The sequence below is a fragment of the Lithobates pipiens genome, unplaced genomic scaffold, assembly GCF_037356315.1.
Source record: "Lithobates pipiens isolate NorthernLeopardFrog02 unplaced genomic scaffold, aLitPip1_a1.2 Scaffold_25, whole genome shotgun sequence".
Lineage (NCBI taxonomy): Eukaryota > Metazoa > Chordata > Amphibia > Anura > Ranidae > Lithobates > Lithobates pipiens.
This window is the reverse complement of record NW_027507787.1, coordinates 66,445,607-66,462,181: the sequence shown is the minus strand read 5'-3', so window position 1 is coordinate 66,462,181 and position 16,575 is coordinate 66,445,607. Positions and strand designations below refer to the sequence as shown.

At 43.9% G+C, this 16,575-nt stretch overlaps 1 protein-coding gene across 2 annotated transcripts in view; it reads left to right on the top strand.

Moving 5' to 3' along the window:
• CDH23 (cadherin related 23) overlaps positions 1 to 16,575 on the top strand; it is a 1,769,196-nt gene that overhangs the window by 1,156,897 nt on the left and 595,724 nt on the right. For both annotated transcript variants that reach the window (XM_077454574.1, XM_077454575.1), the window contains exons 18-19: positions 12,204 to 12,276; positions 12,390 to 12,506. In XM_077454574.1, coding sequence (XP_077310700.1) covers positions 12,204 to 12,276; positions 12,390 to 12,506 — 190 coding nt within the window. The remainder of the gene's footprint in view (positions 1 to 12,203; positions 12,277 to 12,389; positions 12,507 to 16,575) is intronic.

The window sequence follows — 16,575 nt, the reverse complement described above, 5'->3', positions numbered from 1 at the left end:
GATCAAATACCACCAAAAGAAAGCTCTATTTGTGGGAAAAAAAGGACGTCAATTTTGTTTGGGAGCCACGTCGCACGACCGCGCAATTGTCAGTTAAAGCGACGCAGTGCCGAATCGCAAAAAGTGGTCTGGTCTTTGACCAGCAAATTGGTCCGGTCTGAAAGTGGTTAAACAATCGAGGCTGCTGATTGTGGATTTTCAGAAGGGGTGCATATTTTGCCTATCCAGATAGGAGATTGAGTAACCAAGGTCCTTACCCAGTGCCAGTTAGTCTCCAGGTGGGTCTGCAGGAGCATCCCCAAACTTTCCCTCCTCTCCGGGAATATCTGTACTGCAGCCCCCCCAGAAGTGGGAACAGGATACCTGTGAAAGACAGATATCCTGTCCTCCCTCGAAAGGTGCCCCCTGTGGCACCTGTGAGGGAAAGGAGTACAAAGAGCAGGAGTTACACTTTTGGATGGAACTCAATTTTCAGTTCTAATCTTGGATTGCTGTACCCTCACATTAATGATTCACAGGATTAGCACATCTACATGAAGCTTGTCGGTACAAGTCCTTAACCACTTCAGCCCTGGACCAATTGTCAGCCTAAGGACCAGAGGTCTTTTTACAATTTCGCACTGCACTGCTTTAACCACTTAACAACCGCCCATTGCCGATTAACGGCTTCAGGGCGGTTGTTTAACTCTGAGAGGCCCCTGGGGCGCGCACTTGAGATCATCCGTGACCGCTGGGTCCAGTGGACCCGGCGCATCACGGATCATGGTAAACGGCCGCTCGTCGTGGCCGTTTACCACGTGATCGCTCCGTCAAATAACGGAGTGATCACTTGTAAACAAACCGGCGTCATGTTATGATGCCGGTTCCTCCCGCCCCCTCTCTGTACCGATCGGTACAGCGGAGGGGAAAGAGATCGGTGTTAGCATCGCTGTGGGCTGCATCTGCAGTGCCCACATCGCTGCTCACCGAATTTAACCCCTTCAATTTCCTGCCAATACTCTGCAATACCCTGCCATTACTCTGCAGTACCCCCATTACTCTGCAATACCCTGCCATTACTCTGCAGTACCCCCCATTACTCTGCAGTACCCCCCATTACTCTGCAGTACCCTGCCATTACTCTGCAGTACCCTGCCATTACTCTGCAGTACCCTGCCATTACTCTGCAGTACCCCCAATACTCTGCAATACCCCGCAATACCCTGCCATAAATTGCCATAAATTGCCATACCCAGCCATACTCGGAGATACCCAGCCATGCTCGGTGATACCCTGCAATACCCAGCCATAGACGCCCCCCCACCCCTCACCGCCCTCCGGTGCTTCTACCAACTCGCCAGTACGATCAAAGCCAGAATCTTTTTTTTTTTTTTTTTTTTTTTATTTCAGGCTTCCCAGCCTAGAGGTGAGATGTGGGGTGATATTGACCCCCAGATTTCACTGTAAAGAGGACCTGTCACCCCATATTCCTATTACAAGGGATGTTTACATTCCTTGTAATAGGAATAAAAGTGATCAAAAATTTATTTTTGGGGAAAAAAATGTCAAACTAAAAAATAAAGTAAAATGAACAATAAAAAAAAAAAAAAATTTAAAGTGCCCCTGTCCCCATGTGCTCGCATGCAGAAGCGAACGCATATGTAAGCCCCGCCCTCATATGAAAACGGTGTTCAAACCACACATGTGAGGTATCTCCGCAAACGTTAGAGCGAGAGCAATAATTCTAGCCCTAGACCTCCTCTGCAACTCAAAACATGTAACCAGTAAAAAAAATTTAAAGCGTCGCCTATGGGGATTTTTTAAGTAGCGACGTTTGGCGCCATTCCACGAGCATGTGCAATTTTAAAGAGTGACATGTTCGATATCTATTTACTCAGAATAACTTAATCTTTCACTTCATGCAAAAATTGGGCTAACTTTACTGTTTTTTTTTTGTTTTTTTTTAAGCACAAAACATTTTTTTTCCCCCAAAAAAACGCGTTCGAAAAATTGCTGCGTAAATACCGTGTGAGATAAAAAATGTCAACGACCACCATTGTGTTCTCCAGGGTCTTTGCTAAAAAAAAAATATAATGTTTTGGGGTTCTCTGTAATTTTCTAGCAAATAAATGAGGATTTTTACATGTAGGAGAGAAATGTCAGAATTGTCCTGGGTGCTCCAGAACGCCTGATGGCGCTCCCTGCATTTTGGGCCTCTGTATGTGGCCACACTGTGTAAAAGTCTCACACATGTGGTATCGCCGTACTCGGGAGTAATAGCAGAATGTGTTTTGGGGTGTAATTTGTGGTATGCATATGCTGTGTGTGAGAAATAACCTGATAATATGACAATTTTGTGGAGAAAAAAAAAAAAAAAGGAAAAAAAATCTTGATATTGCAAAGAATTGTGGGAAAAAATGACAACTTCAAAAAACTCATCATGCCTCTTACTAAATACATTGGAATGTCTTCTTTCCAAAAAGGGGTCATTTGGGGGGTATTTATACTTTTCTGGCATGTTAGGGTCTCAAGAATTGAAATAGGCCGTCAGTCCTTCAGGTGTGATCAATTTTCAGATATTGGCACCATAGCTTGTGGACTCTATAACTTTCACAAAGACCAAATAATATCCACCAATTTGTACTTATTTTTCCTAAAGATATGTAGTAGTATAAATTTTGGCCAAAATTTATGAAGAAAAAATTACTAATCTGCTAAATTTTATAACAGAAACGAAGAAAAATTCATTTTTTCGCAGAATTTTCGGTCTTTTTTCTTTTATAGCACAAAAAATAAAAAACTGAGAGGTGATTAAATACCACCAAAAGAAAGCTCTATTTGTGTAAAAAAAAGGACACAAATTTCATATAGGTCCAGTGTTGCATGACTGAGTAATTGTCATTCAAAATGTGAGAGCACCAAAAGCTGAAAATTGGTCTGGTTATTAAGGGTGTTTAAGTGCCCAGTGGTCAAGTGGTTAACTGGTAATTGTGCGGTCATGCAATGTTGTACCCAAACGAAATTTGCGTCCTTTTCTTCCCACAAATAGAGCTTTCTTTTTATGGTATTTGATTGCCTCTGCGATTTTTATTTTTTGCGATATAAATGGAAAAAGACCGAAAATTTCGAGAAAAAAATATATTTTCTACTTTTTGTTATAAGAAAAATCAAATAAACTCAATTTTAGTCATACATTTAGGGCAAAATTTATTCAGCCACATGTCTTTAGTAAAAAAAATGTCAATAAGCATATATTTATTGGTTTGCGCAAAAGTTATAGCGTCTACAAACTAGAGTACACTTTCTGGAATTTACACAGCTTTTAATTTATGACTGCCTATCTCATTTCTTTAGGTGCTAAAATGGCAGGGCAGTACAACCCCCCCCCCCCAAATGACCCCATTATGGAAAGTAGACACCCCAAGGAAATTGAAGGCCATTGAATATTTTTTTTTGTCCCAAGTGATTGAATAATGACACACAAAAAAAAAAAGTTTACAAAAAGTTGTCACTAAATGATATATTGCTCACACATGCCATAGTTATATGTGGAATTGCACCCCAAAATATATTCTACTGCTTCTCCTGAATATGGGAATACCACATATGTGGGACTTTTTGGGAGTCTAGCCGCGTACGGGACCCCGAAAACCAATCACTGCCTTCAGTATTTCTAAGGATGCAAATTTTTGATTTCACTCCTCACTACCTATCACAGTTTCGAAGGCCATAGAATGCCAAAATAGCACAAACCCCCCCCCCAAATGACTCCATTTTGGAAAGCAGACACCCCAAGCTATTTACTGAGAGGCATGTTGAGTCCATAAAATATTTTATATTTTGCCACAAGTTGCAGGAATATTAAAATTTTTATATTTTTTTTGCACAAAGTTGTCACTAAATGATATATTGCTCACACATGCTATGGGCATAAGTGAAATTGAACCCCAAAATAAATTTTGCTGCTTCTCCCGAGTAAGGGGATACCACATGTGGGGATTTTGGGAGCCTAGCCACGTACGGGACCCCGAAAACCAAGTACGGATTTGAATATAAAACGCTACCAAAAAAAACTGGTAGCAATCGCATATCTGGGCTTATCCCGCTAACAATGCGTTTTTTTGGAACCCTAAACTACTGGGGACGCTAGTATTGATCTGATCGGATCAGATATTGATCTTTTCAGATTCTATACTACTACGGGAGGTTTATGCTTTGCGCGTGGGTGTTAGCGGTACTGGCACTAACCTAGCACTGCCTGGGGCGACGCAGACCCTGACCCTAAAACCTAGTTGATATCACCCGCTGGGTGATCAGGGGGTTAAACCTTTATTGGGTAATAAATGGTGGGTGCCCTGATGCTATAAAAAGCAAACTAACTAACCAGAGTCACCCGTAACACTTATGCGGTGATCACTGGTGAAAGGGTTAACTAGGGGCAATCAGGGGGTTAAAATCTTTATTAGGTAGTATATGGGGGTCCCTGGCGCTATGTAAAAACCTGACAGGGAACCTAAATAACTAACTGGCTAACCAGCATCAGCAGTGGCACTTATATGGTGATCACCGGTGAAAGGGTTAACTAGGGGATATCAGGGGGTTAAAACCATTATTGGGTAAGTATATGGGGGTACCTAGCACTATAAAAACCTGGCGGTGAACCTAAAAAAATAACTAGCTACTTAGCGGCACCAGTGACACTAATGCAGCGATCAGAAAAATGATCGCTTAGTGACACTGGCAAAAGGGAGTGAAAGGGTTAACTCTAGGGGCAATCAGGGGGATAAACCTTTATTGGGGGGGGTAGGGGGCTACCCTGGACCTAACACTAACTGCCCTGACAGTTTTTACTGTCACAACTGACACTAAATGCAGTGATCAGTAAATAAATGATCACTGCAATCAGTGACACTGACTGGGAGGGGGTGATCGGGGGGGTGATTGGGGGGGATTTGTGTGCCTATGTGTACCTACATGTCAGTGTAGCGTTGGTGCACTTACTTTCTCTGTTCTCCTCGCAGTCCGGTCCAAAAGACCGCCCCGAGGAGAATGTAATCACTTCCTCCATGCCTGTGTTTACTATACACAGCGGGGGAAGCTTCTCATTCGCCAGGAGCGATCGAGAGGGGATGGCCAGAAACCAACGGCCATCCCCTCATCCCGGATCGCTCCTGAAGCTAAACGGACCGCCGTATCCAGCGGGAGGGGCTCCGATCGGACCCCCCACCCGCTGGAAGGCGAGCACGTACATGTACGTGCTTGTGCCTGTCGGTGCCATTGTGCCGACGTACATTGCCATGCGGCGGTCCTTAAGTGGTTAATCTGTCATAATAAAATAAGACTGTGAAAGAGACCATATTACTATTTTTATCTGGAAAAACTACTCAAACACCCCCTTTTTTCGCTTTATTTCCAGTCTTTAATCACTGCAGTTTAGCATCTTTAATTTATTTGCATAGAAAATCAGTGACACATTTTTCTCTCTAACAGATTATCACTGATGTCTTTTTGTCGGCTGGAGGATGCAGTTTGTCACACCATAATAAATACACACACACTGGCTAGATTAACAGTTAATAGGGACTGAAACCTAAGACGAGTGATGAAATTTCCTCTGTCAACTTCAAGGATCATCTTGGCATGGAGACAATTTCAAATGAAAAATATTAGCAAAAAAGATGGAGAGCAAGTTGAAAATTAGATGGTTTTGCAAGGCAATGCAGTTTGGGAAGACCACTTGTAGTCTCCATTGTGAAGGTTTATGACAGGGTGGGAGAAAGTGACAGGGCATTGTCACCCTATAACAGGAAGTGCCTGAACAAGAACTTTTGGCAGGATTACCAGATCATATTTTAATTAAATCTCCAGATTTGAAAATATTTCAAACTACTTTTCAAATTACAGTGGCATGTTAAATCCTATAGGAGCTTTTCAGCAATTTAGGGATTTTTGTTTTCTTAAGAACATTCATGACTATCTGTCCTTCAAAGCTTTCGGGGAGTCTTAGACCCCATACACACTGTACAACTTTTGTTGTCTCGTTTCCTGTAGATTTAGCAAAACCATGTAGTGCTAGGGCCTGCCTGATTGCATACAAATTGAAACTCTTATGCCGCGTACACATGGTCGGAGAATCCATCGGAATGCGTCTTATCGGACAGTGTCGTCAGATAATCCGACTGTGTGTGGTATTCTGTCCGAATCTCCGTCTGACCCAATTTTCCAACATGTTGGTAATATTTCCCGACCAACTGGGCTGGTCGGATGTAATCCGATCATGTGTAGAGAATTTTGATCGGACCAAGTGCTACGCATGCTCAGATCAAATTCCTACATCAAAACTATTGGCTACTAGCCTGAATCTAGTCCCATCGTAACGAAATTACGTCATCACGTTCTGAAAGATCGGATTTTTCGACAACTTAGGCCGCGTACACACGGGCGGACTGTTCGCCCAACCTTGTCCGCTGAACAGTGTTTGGGCGGACAGTCCGCTCGTGTGTGGGCTTTCAGCGGACAGTTTCAGCGGACAGTTGGACGGACAAGGTCTTTCGGAAATTCCGAAAAACTGTCCGCTGAAACTGTGTTTGAGCGAACAGTCCGCCCGTGTGTGGGCCTGTCCGCTGTACTTTCGAAATGAGCGGACTGTTCCCGCTCGGAAAGTCCGCCCATTTCGAGCGCGTGTACAGGTAGGCGGGGCCCGCGAAGGAGACGTCGCGGGCTTCGCCGCCTGGAATGGGCTTAAAGGGGAACCCCAACGCCGAAAAAAATCGGCGTGGGGGTTCCCCCCAAGTCCACACCAGACCCTTGTCCGAGCACGCTACCCGGCCGGCCAGGAAAGGGGGCGAGCGAGCGCGCCCCCCCTCCTGAGCCGTACCAGGCCGCGTGCCCTCAACATGGGGGGTGCCTTGGGGAAGGGGGGGCCGCGCGGCCCCCCCCACCCCAAAGCACCTTGTCCCCATGTTGATGAGGACAAGGGCCTCTTCCCGACAACCCTGGCCGTTGGTTGTCGGGGTCTGCGGGCGGGGGGCTTATCGGAATCCGGGAGCTCCCTTTAAGAAGGGGGCCCCCCGGATACCGGCCCCCCACCCTATGTGAATGAGTATGGGGTACAATGTACCCCTACCCATTCACCTGTGAAATAAAGTACAAATAAAAACACAACACAGGGGAAAAAAATATTTTATTGCACAGCCGGGGGTCTTCCGTCTTCGGGGGTCTTCTCGCCGGACTCCTCCGCTATGTGTGTGTAGCTCTTTTGCCAGCGGAGGAGTCCGGCTTTCTTCCTCCCCGCCGCCGGCCTCTTCTCCCGACTTCGGGGGTCTTGTCCCCCTCTTCGGTTCTTCTGCCGGGCCACCGCGCCTGGTCCGGTGGCCCGGTCTTCTGTCGCCGTCTTCCGTTCTTCTGTCGCCGCCTTCGGTTCTTCTGCCGGGCCACCGCGCCTTCTTGTAGCTCTTTTACAGGCGGTGGCCCGGTCTTCTGTCGCCGTCGCCGCCTTCCGTTCTTGTTCTTCTTGTTCTTCTCCAGGTGATGTTGACACGTCGCTCCCTCCGGCCGGAATGCCAGAGCCGCCCTGCGCTGTGACTTATATAGTGACAATGGGGCGGGGTCACATGGTATATGTCACATGGGTTGATGTCACATGGTGACCCCGCCCCCTTACGATGTCATAGTCCCCATGTGACATCAACCCATGTGACCAACCCATGTGACATATACCATGTGACCCCGCCCCATTGTCACTATATAAGTGACCGCACAGCGCGTCCCCGGCATTCCGGCCGGAGAGCTCGTCGAGTCAACATCTCCAGGAGAAGAACAAGAAGAACAAGAAGAAGAACACGAACGGAAGGCGGCGACGGCGACAGAAGACCGGGCCACCGCCTGTAAAAGAGCTACAAGAAGGCGCGGTGGCCCGGCAGAAGAACCGAAGGCGGCGACAGAAGAGCGGAAGACGGCGACAGAAGACCGGGCCACCGGACCAGGCGCGGTGGCCCGGCAGAAGAACCGAAGAGGGGGACAAGACCCCCGAAGTCGGGAGAAGAGGCCGGCGGCGGGGAGGAAGAAAGCCGGACTCCTCCGCTGGCAAAAGAGCTACACACACATAGCGGAGGAGTCCGGCGAGAAGACCCCCGAAGACGGAAGACCCCCGGCTGTGCAATAAAATATTTTTTCCCCCTGTGTTGTGTTTTTATTTGTACTTTATTTCACAGGTGAATGGGTAGGGGTACATTGTACCCCATACTCATTCACATAGGGTGGGGGGCCGGTATCCGGGGGCCCCCTTATTAAAGGGGGCTCCCGGATTCCGATAAGCCCCCCGCCCGCAGACCCCGACAACCAACGGCCAGGGTTGTCGGGAAGAGGCCCTTGTCCTCATCAACATGGGGACAAGGTGCTTTGGGGTGGGGGGGCCGCGCGGCCCCCCCCTTCCCCAAGGCACCCCCCCATGTTGAGGGCACGCGGCCTGGTACGGCTCAGGAGGGGGGGCGCGCTCGCTCGCCCCCCTTTCCTGGCCGGCCGGGTAGCGTGCTCGAACAAGGGTCTGGTGTGGACTTGGGGGGAACCCCCACGCCGATTTTTTTCGGCGTTGGGGTTCCCCTTTAAGCCCATTCCAGGCGGCGGAGCCCGCGACGTCTCCTTCGCGGGCCCCGCCTACCTGTACACGCGCTCGAAATGGGCGGACTTGCCTCCGCCTTACGTGGGCGAGTCCGTTTATTTCAAAAGTTGAGCGAACTGTTTGCCCAACCTTGTTCGTCAAACAGTCCGCTCGTGTGTGGGCAAGTCCGCTCATGCAAATTTTGAGCGGACTGTTTGATGAAACTGTTTGCCGAACAAGGTTGGGCGAACAGTCCGCCCGTGTGTACGCGGCCTGAGTCCGACCGTGTGTATGCAACAGTTTTGGACACAATCCATCAGACTAAATCTGACGGACAAAATCCGACGGATTTGGTTGTGGAAATCTCCGACCGTGTGTACAGGGGCTTAGGCAGGCCATACATGGTTTGAATTTCGAAAATCTTCGCTAAGAATTTTCGTTCGAATTCTGCACCATTAGTGGGCTGCAGCAACAGCCGATATTCATGCAGCTATCGAATTTGAGTAATCTGGCATGTTGGAAATTTATTGAAAAACTAACGATTTTCTAATCAATGATGGGAGAATCATGCGAGAAATGTAAAAGAAAAAGAAATGCGCATGAGTGCAAGAAAAAAAAATTCCCGCAAAGAAAAAAAGATTCATAGCCACGAAAATTCTTCGCTGCAGAAGATGAAATTGAAGGCTTAAGCTGCCCATACACCTATAGATTATCTGCAGATTTTCTATGGTTAGATGGAAAAAGTGCAACAGATTTCTCCATGTTCGCTAAACTGTGTGGATGGAGGAATCTCCCACTTTTTCCATCTAACCATCTGCAGATAATCTATAGGTGTACGGCCAGCTTTAGTTGGTTGAATTTCAAAATCAATGATGGCACCAATGGATCACAAAACACAAAAAATATCAGATTTTCCCATTTTTTTTTTTTTTATTTGACCATTTATGGCCAGCTTTAAGGTTTGGCCTCATATTATATGGTTTTGGTAAATCTGAAGGAAAAAAATTGATAGAAAATTGTATACAGGCATACCCCACTTTTAAGTACACAATGGGGTTTATTTACTAAAGCTGGAAAGTGCAAAATCAGCCTCACTTCTGCATAGAAACCAATGAGCTTCCGGGTTTTATTACCAACGCTTAATTGAACAAGATGGGGTTAGAATCTCATTGGTTTCTATGCAGAAGTGAGCCTGATTTTTCACTTTCCAGCTTTAGCAAATAAATCCCATTGTGTACTTAAAAGTGGGGTATGCCTGTAGTGTGTACCTAGCTTTACCTCCATTTCATTTTGCTTTGTTGTTTAATTTATGGATTTTGTAGAAAGGAAAGCTTTTCTTTAGATTAGGTTTATATTCCCACTCGGAAATTTATGTGACAAAATCCTTTTTTTTTTTTTGGGAAACACCAGACGTGTGCAATTTGGCTCACTTCACTAGACCCAAGAGTTCAAAATCAAAAGCTATACACCACAAAGACAGTGTAAGCTTTTAAAGAAAGGAGGATAGCCATTTACCAGTAGGGGATGAGTAGGAGGATTGCCCCCTAAACAGTGTAAGTTTTCAGAGCACGTACACCACTGTGCAGTTTTAGGATAGACTCCAGTCCCCATTTTTTTTTTTTTTTTAAAGCCTGATACTCTTTTGAGGTGGCCGACCCCCTTTGTCTGGCCGCAGTGTTTTGCGAGCTGTGAGTCCTTATTAGACATTTGTTTCATTACGGATCAAAATTTGGATGAAATTGTCATTATTCAGAGTTCTCCAAATCTCCCAATCACAATTCACAACAAAATGTATTTGTTTCATTCGGATCCAAAATAACATAAATACCCAATCACCGGAACTGATTCAGGTTCCATTTTGTTTTTGTTGCATTAACATTTTTCCCTATTATAAAAACAATGCACTACATATAAAATGGAAATATATTGCAAAAAATACAGTAAGGTATAATTGTGAAATATGAGGATTCCTACTTGATGTGGTTGGGTTGGATGGAAATGGATCCATTAGAATCTCTGAATCATAACATAACAAATAAATCCAAAATGTATTTTGTTACATTCATTACGTTATGATTCGGAGATTCTGATGGTTCCACCTCCATCCAACCGAGAGTGCATAACTAATCTACCAAAATAAATTAACACCTTGAAACTAATATAGGCAATCTTCCGAAATAACTTCCAAAAATACAAAGCAATTTGGATTAACGTATATACGAAACAAATCTAAATATACAAAATGAGTTCCCAAAAATGATTCATTGTAACATAACGAATGTGGCTAAACAAAATGATTAACTTAATAAACAAATCTGAAACAATTGTCCATTGTGCACATCTCTAGTCCTCATGTACAACAGGTAGCAAACCTACTGGTAATTATTATCCCCAGTGGTGCTCTTTTTTCCCATTATCCGGGAATGATTGATTGGTAAGAGGATAATTTAATGGTGGCTGTATCACTCAAACAATTCTCATATTTGTTGCTCAGATAAATCACAAACTGTTTCCAGGTCAGTCACTTTAAAGAAAATATTTTAACACTGAATTATTCACTGACCAGAACTGTGTTAGACAGAAAACAAGTAGCAACTAGCCCTCAATCTCCTTACTCTGTCTTTTATCATTTTCAGTTTCCTTGCCTGACTCTGACTCTGAAATTATCCTTACCTAACTGCTGTTGCTTTCTTAGTTTTGTGAAATAGTGTGACAACGGTTATAGCATACTGAAAAAGAAGAGTCACTGCCAGATAGAAGTGAACATAGGCGATTAATAATTACACTTTGTGACTGTGATGAATGTTTGATGACTTTATGAGGTTTAGAGCAGCCCCCATAGAAATAGGATGGTGACTCTATTGCCCTGTACACACGGTCGGACTTTCCAACAGAAAATGTGCGATCGGATTGTGTTGTCAGATAATCCAATCGTGTGTGGGCTCCATCAGACTTTTTCCGTCGGAATTTCTGACACACAAAGTTTGAGAGCTGGATCTAAAATTTTCCGGCAAAAAAATCCAATCGTTTAAATTCTGTTATGTAGACCATTCCGACGGACAAAGTGCCATGCATGCTTGGAATAAATTACGAGGCAAAAGCTATTGGCTACTGCTCTCTTTATAGTCCCATTGTATGTAGTTTATGTCACCTCGCTCTGAACAATCGGATTTTCCGACAACTTTGTATGACCATGTGTATGCAAGACAAGTTTGGGCCAAAATCCGTTGGAAAAAAAATCCAACAGATTTTGTCGTCGAACTGTCCAAACGTGTGTACGGGCATATAACAAATGAAGGCATAGAGTATCGATGAGAAGGTGTCTGACACACGTGCAAGCAGAAAATGGTACAGTGCTCATGCAATGTTTTAGTATGGACTTGTATATACAGTAACAGCAAAACTTTACCTAATTGACTGTGTTAAAGGAGAGAGAACTACACAGGAGAATGTGAGGACATGCATAATGAAGCGATAAAAATGCCACCATAGAAAGAACTTTTTGGTTGACAAATTCACATTGAGTAAATTGGTGTATTGTGGGTTGTGGAATTCAGTTCACTGGATTTTCTATTATTCTTCGTCTTTAATGCTTCACAGTTAGTATATATGCTTTGTTTTGCAGGATGAAAATGACAATCCTCCCACATTCAGTCGCTCATCGTACATCATCACTGTGCTGGAAAACATCATAGCAGGTGATTTAGTGCATATCCACTTCTAATAGCAACTACTATACAATACTATACAAAGTACAGCATAGTGTACTTAATATATATATTTTTTTTTTAACTTTACATGTTTCTTTCAGGCGCAACCGTACTTCTGCTGAATGCAACAGATTTGGATCGATCTAGAGAATATGGCCAAGAATCTATTATATATACTTTGGAAGGCTCACCTCAATTTCGTATTAACGCCCGATCAGGTAAAAATCTAATCTTTTTAAATAGAACACTTTAAAACCTTGTACACACGATAGGATTGTTGGCCAGCAAAGTGTGAGACTTTTGTCCGAAGAGCTTGTGCCAGGAACTTGTCTTGCATACAAACGGTACACAATTGTCGGCCAACAAACATGAACGTAGTGACGTACTTTGTGGAATTTCAGTTCGAGCACCACCCTTTGGGCACCTTCTGCTAATGTCATGTTTGGTGAGCATTGATTCCTAGCATGCGTGTTTGTACTTTGTACTTTGGACGATAGGAAAATCTGACAACAGATCGTTGTCCGCTGAAAATTCATTAGCCTGCCATCCAACATTTGTTGGCAGAAAGTTGGACAACAATTATCTGAAGGAGTGTACTAACAGTTGGATTTTAAGCAATCAGTCTGTCATCACACAATTCCCTGATGAAAATCTGATTGTATGTACAATGCTTAAGGGTCCATTGCACACTGGCTTAAAAAAACAGCAGTTCTCTTGACAGAAAAAAATGCTCAGACGGAGCGTTTTTATGCTAGCGTTTAGGAGTGTTTAGCATTTTTTTCTTCAACTAAACGTCCTAATTTGCATAGACACATAGGATAACCTTGAGCTGCTTCTACAGGTAAAATGCAAAACTCCAGCAGAAGCATCATTTTTTTAAGCCCGGTGTGCGTGGACCCTTAACATCCCGTGTTTTTATAAAACTAAAATTGCCTTGCAGTGATGGACATTAACTAGTTAAGTTTTCAGCAAGACTGAAAAGGTCATCTGCCTTTAATTAGATGTTTAGCACTATTAGTATTGATCTTCAATAAAAATGAACTTCCAGATGTCATAGTTACATAGTTCTTATAGCTCTTATTGTGAAGATGCCTTTCTGTATATAGAGGTTACAATGCTTGTCTTTTCCTGACGTAAAGAGCCCCTTGTCCCCTGTAATGAACTTAAAGTGATTAACGCTCCACCATGTTCACTATATGGACCACCTATGTATTTATACGTGGTGAACATATCCCTCCTTAATCACCTATTCTCAAGAGAGAATAAATTCAGTTCAGCTAATTATTCCTCATAGTTAAGCTTCTCCGCGCCTCTTATCAGTTTGGAATTTACTAATGTTGATACTCAGAATCTGGTTGACAAATAGATAGAAGAGTAAAATAAAAAGTAAAAAATAAAAGCAAGTAAAGACCTTGCGTATAGGAGCGTAAAGGCATGTAAGTGCATACAAATGTAAAATTATTCTTCATTGTCAATATTGCAATATACAAGTATTTCTCTCGTACATCACGGGATACAGAGACTCAGTAGTTAGGGGTGGGTTATAGGGTATCACTAGGTGATTGGACACTGGCACACCCTAGACAGGAAGTTCAATCCCCCATATAACCCCTCCCCCTACTGGAGGTACCTCAGTTTTGTAGCAAAGCAAAATAAGTGTATTAGAAAAGGGGAGGGACCTCTGTTTCCCGTGATGTACCTCAAAAGAAAAGGATTTTACAGGTAAGCTGTTATAAAAATACTATTTTCTTTCTTGTGCATCACGGAACACAGAGACTCAGTGATTACTAGTGGGATGTCCCAGAGCAAAATAAAAAGCGAAGCTTTACAATTTCTTTAAGTCTATGATCTACCAGAAAACCCATATCCTTCTCAGCCATTGTTTAATATACCTGATGGTGGAGTCTGAAGTGCAGAGGAAGGCCTATTTTACAGCCTTGGCTCCAGAGTCCCTGGTAAGGTAATAGGGAACACTAGAGCACAAGGTGGCATAAGTGCCTGGTAAGTCTCTTACTGACTGATGTGCAGCTGGAACATAGGAACCACAGGATTGGACATGCTGGTGGCAGGGCTGAAGCCAGAGAAGTACACGGACAGCAGGTGCAAATATGGATCAGACACACGATAGATCAGACAGCAGGTGCAAATATGGATCAGACACACGATAGGGCCAGATAGTTTGGGTCAGCATCTAGTGAGCAGATCAGGTTCAGGCAATAGGCAGGAAAGAAGTCAGGGATTAGGCTAAGATCGGTAACATTAAGGCAGACAAGCAGAGTTCAAACAGAGTCAGGATCAGGTCAGCAACACATAAGCAATACAGGAACAGATATTCATATACTTCAGAAACACAATAGACCAAACAGCACTGACACCAGGCACTAGTGCAGTTTAAATAACCTGCCTGGCATTTATGTATGCTTGCGCACCTGTTCATGTTTGTGTGCGCCGCCGGCGAGCATGTGTACCAGTGATTTGGTCACGAACCATCTTCTGGACAAAGCAATGCACCTTTTCTGACACATTGACTCTCCCAGCTGTTCTCCTCCTAGAATGTATAATGCATGATTTTACCCCCCACTTTACATTTATCAACTGCAAGGGGACTAGCTCAGCGGGGGGAGACCCCTTGGATGAGTTTACTACAAAAAATTAGGCACAGCTAACAGCATTACAGAAAAAAACAAAGGTGTGGTTTATTTACACTCTATACAATGGAAAAATAACAGCAAAAGAAACATGAAAATGAATCCTTGCCAACTTGCCCACTTACTACACACGCAGATTCTATCAACTAGGCGCAGCCTTGTGCTGCCCCCAGCACCTACTATATCTCCCCTGTTTAAGAGGCTTGCCACACAGGCTTTGTCTCACCGCCCAGGACATAAAACTTGTCTCACAACACACGCAGATATCAAGCTCCCCCATTGTATATAGACACAAAACTGGTTCCACGGTGGCGTACCCTATCTATGCATGATGGGAATTTTTTAGAGGCCCTAATGAGCCCATTACTTCAACTGGGCTCATTACCTCATCACTGCAGGACTCTCAGCACTTCCCCCTAGTGGAACAAATCTGTATATAGCCTAAATCTAGGAGACACATACCTGCCCTCCTGGATGCAACCAGGCAATTTTACCTGCCTGCTTTCTCACATTAAGTTTCATTTACCACCTTTTCCTCTCAAAGTACCTATGTCCAAATGTTGAGTGAAAGTGCCTTCATACCCACCTCTGTGTGCCCAAAAAAAAAGCAGGTGGGGATAATAGTTAAATGGTGTGGTGGACTCAATGTGGAATCTGGAAGGCCTACTTTTAATATGGAGGTTTCTAGATATCTGTTCCTTAGATTGGTACCCCTTCCCACAATACAGAACTTAAAGTCCTAGTACTTCCATTGTCCGGAAAGCACAGAGCCAATATGGAAGTAAATACTGCCAAAGACCTAGCCGGCCAGCTTGGGTTAGTCTGTGATTCTCTCTGGGTGCCGCTTGGAGCCACCCAGAGACAATTCCCAGCATGTAACATTGGAATTATAGAAGCAATCAACTTTATCTATATATATATATATATATATCACACAGGGAATTTCTAGGTGACAATATTAATTATCATGTCATGACTATATATTGGTAATTATATATACATAGATACTGCATTCTCTGTGTAGAGCTGTGGCAGTCTTCTAGACCGCCCCAACAGCCCACCCAATTTCCGTCACCAATAACTTCAATGGTATTGAGATTTGGGTTCTGTTTCCTCAGTTAAATTGCCAATCAATCTAGCATGAATGTAGTCGAACAACACTAGTACAGACTTTTCCTTGTTGTTTCTGTTCAAAAGGTTAGCATCAGCAGTGGAGATGAGCCATAAAAGCATCATGTAATACCGGTTACTAAAAATATTCTGTAGACCAAGACCACATGCCATGTGACAGGACAATTTTATCAGTGTCTTTGATCGTAAGACACTGTAGAAATAAGAAGATATAGCCCTCACCTGGCCCAAGTGGTTAGCAGGGAAAAAGCAGTCCTGGCTTTATTTATCCAGGCCACACCCCCAACTTGTTGGGCCCCACCACCTCAATGATTAAAGCATGGCGATACATGTTGGACCATGACCTGGATGAATCAAGCTGAGGCTGCTTTTACCTGCTAACCAATTGAGTCTGGTGAGGTATGTGGTGGCCAGGCTATCTCTTCCTACTTCTACAGCATGCTTTGGGTCTGGATGAACCTTTTCTCAGCTTGCACCCTCACTAGTCAGCGACATACAGCTCATTGGA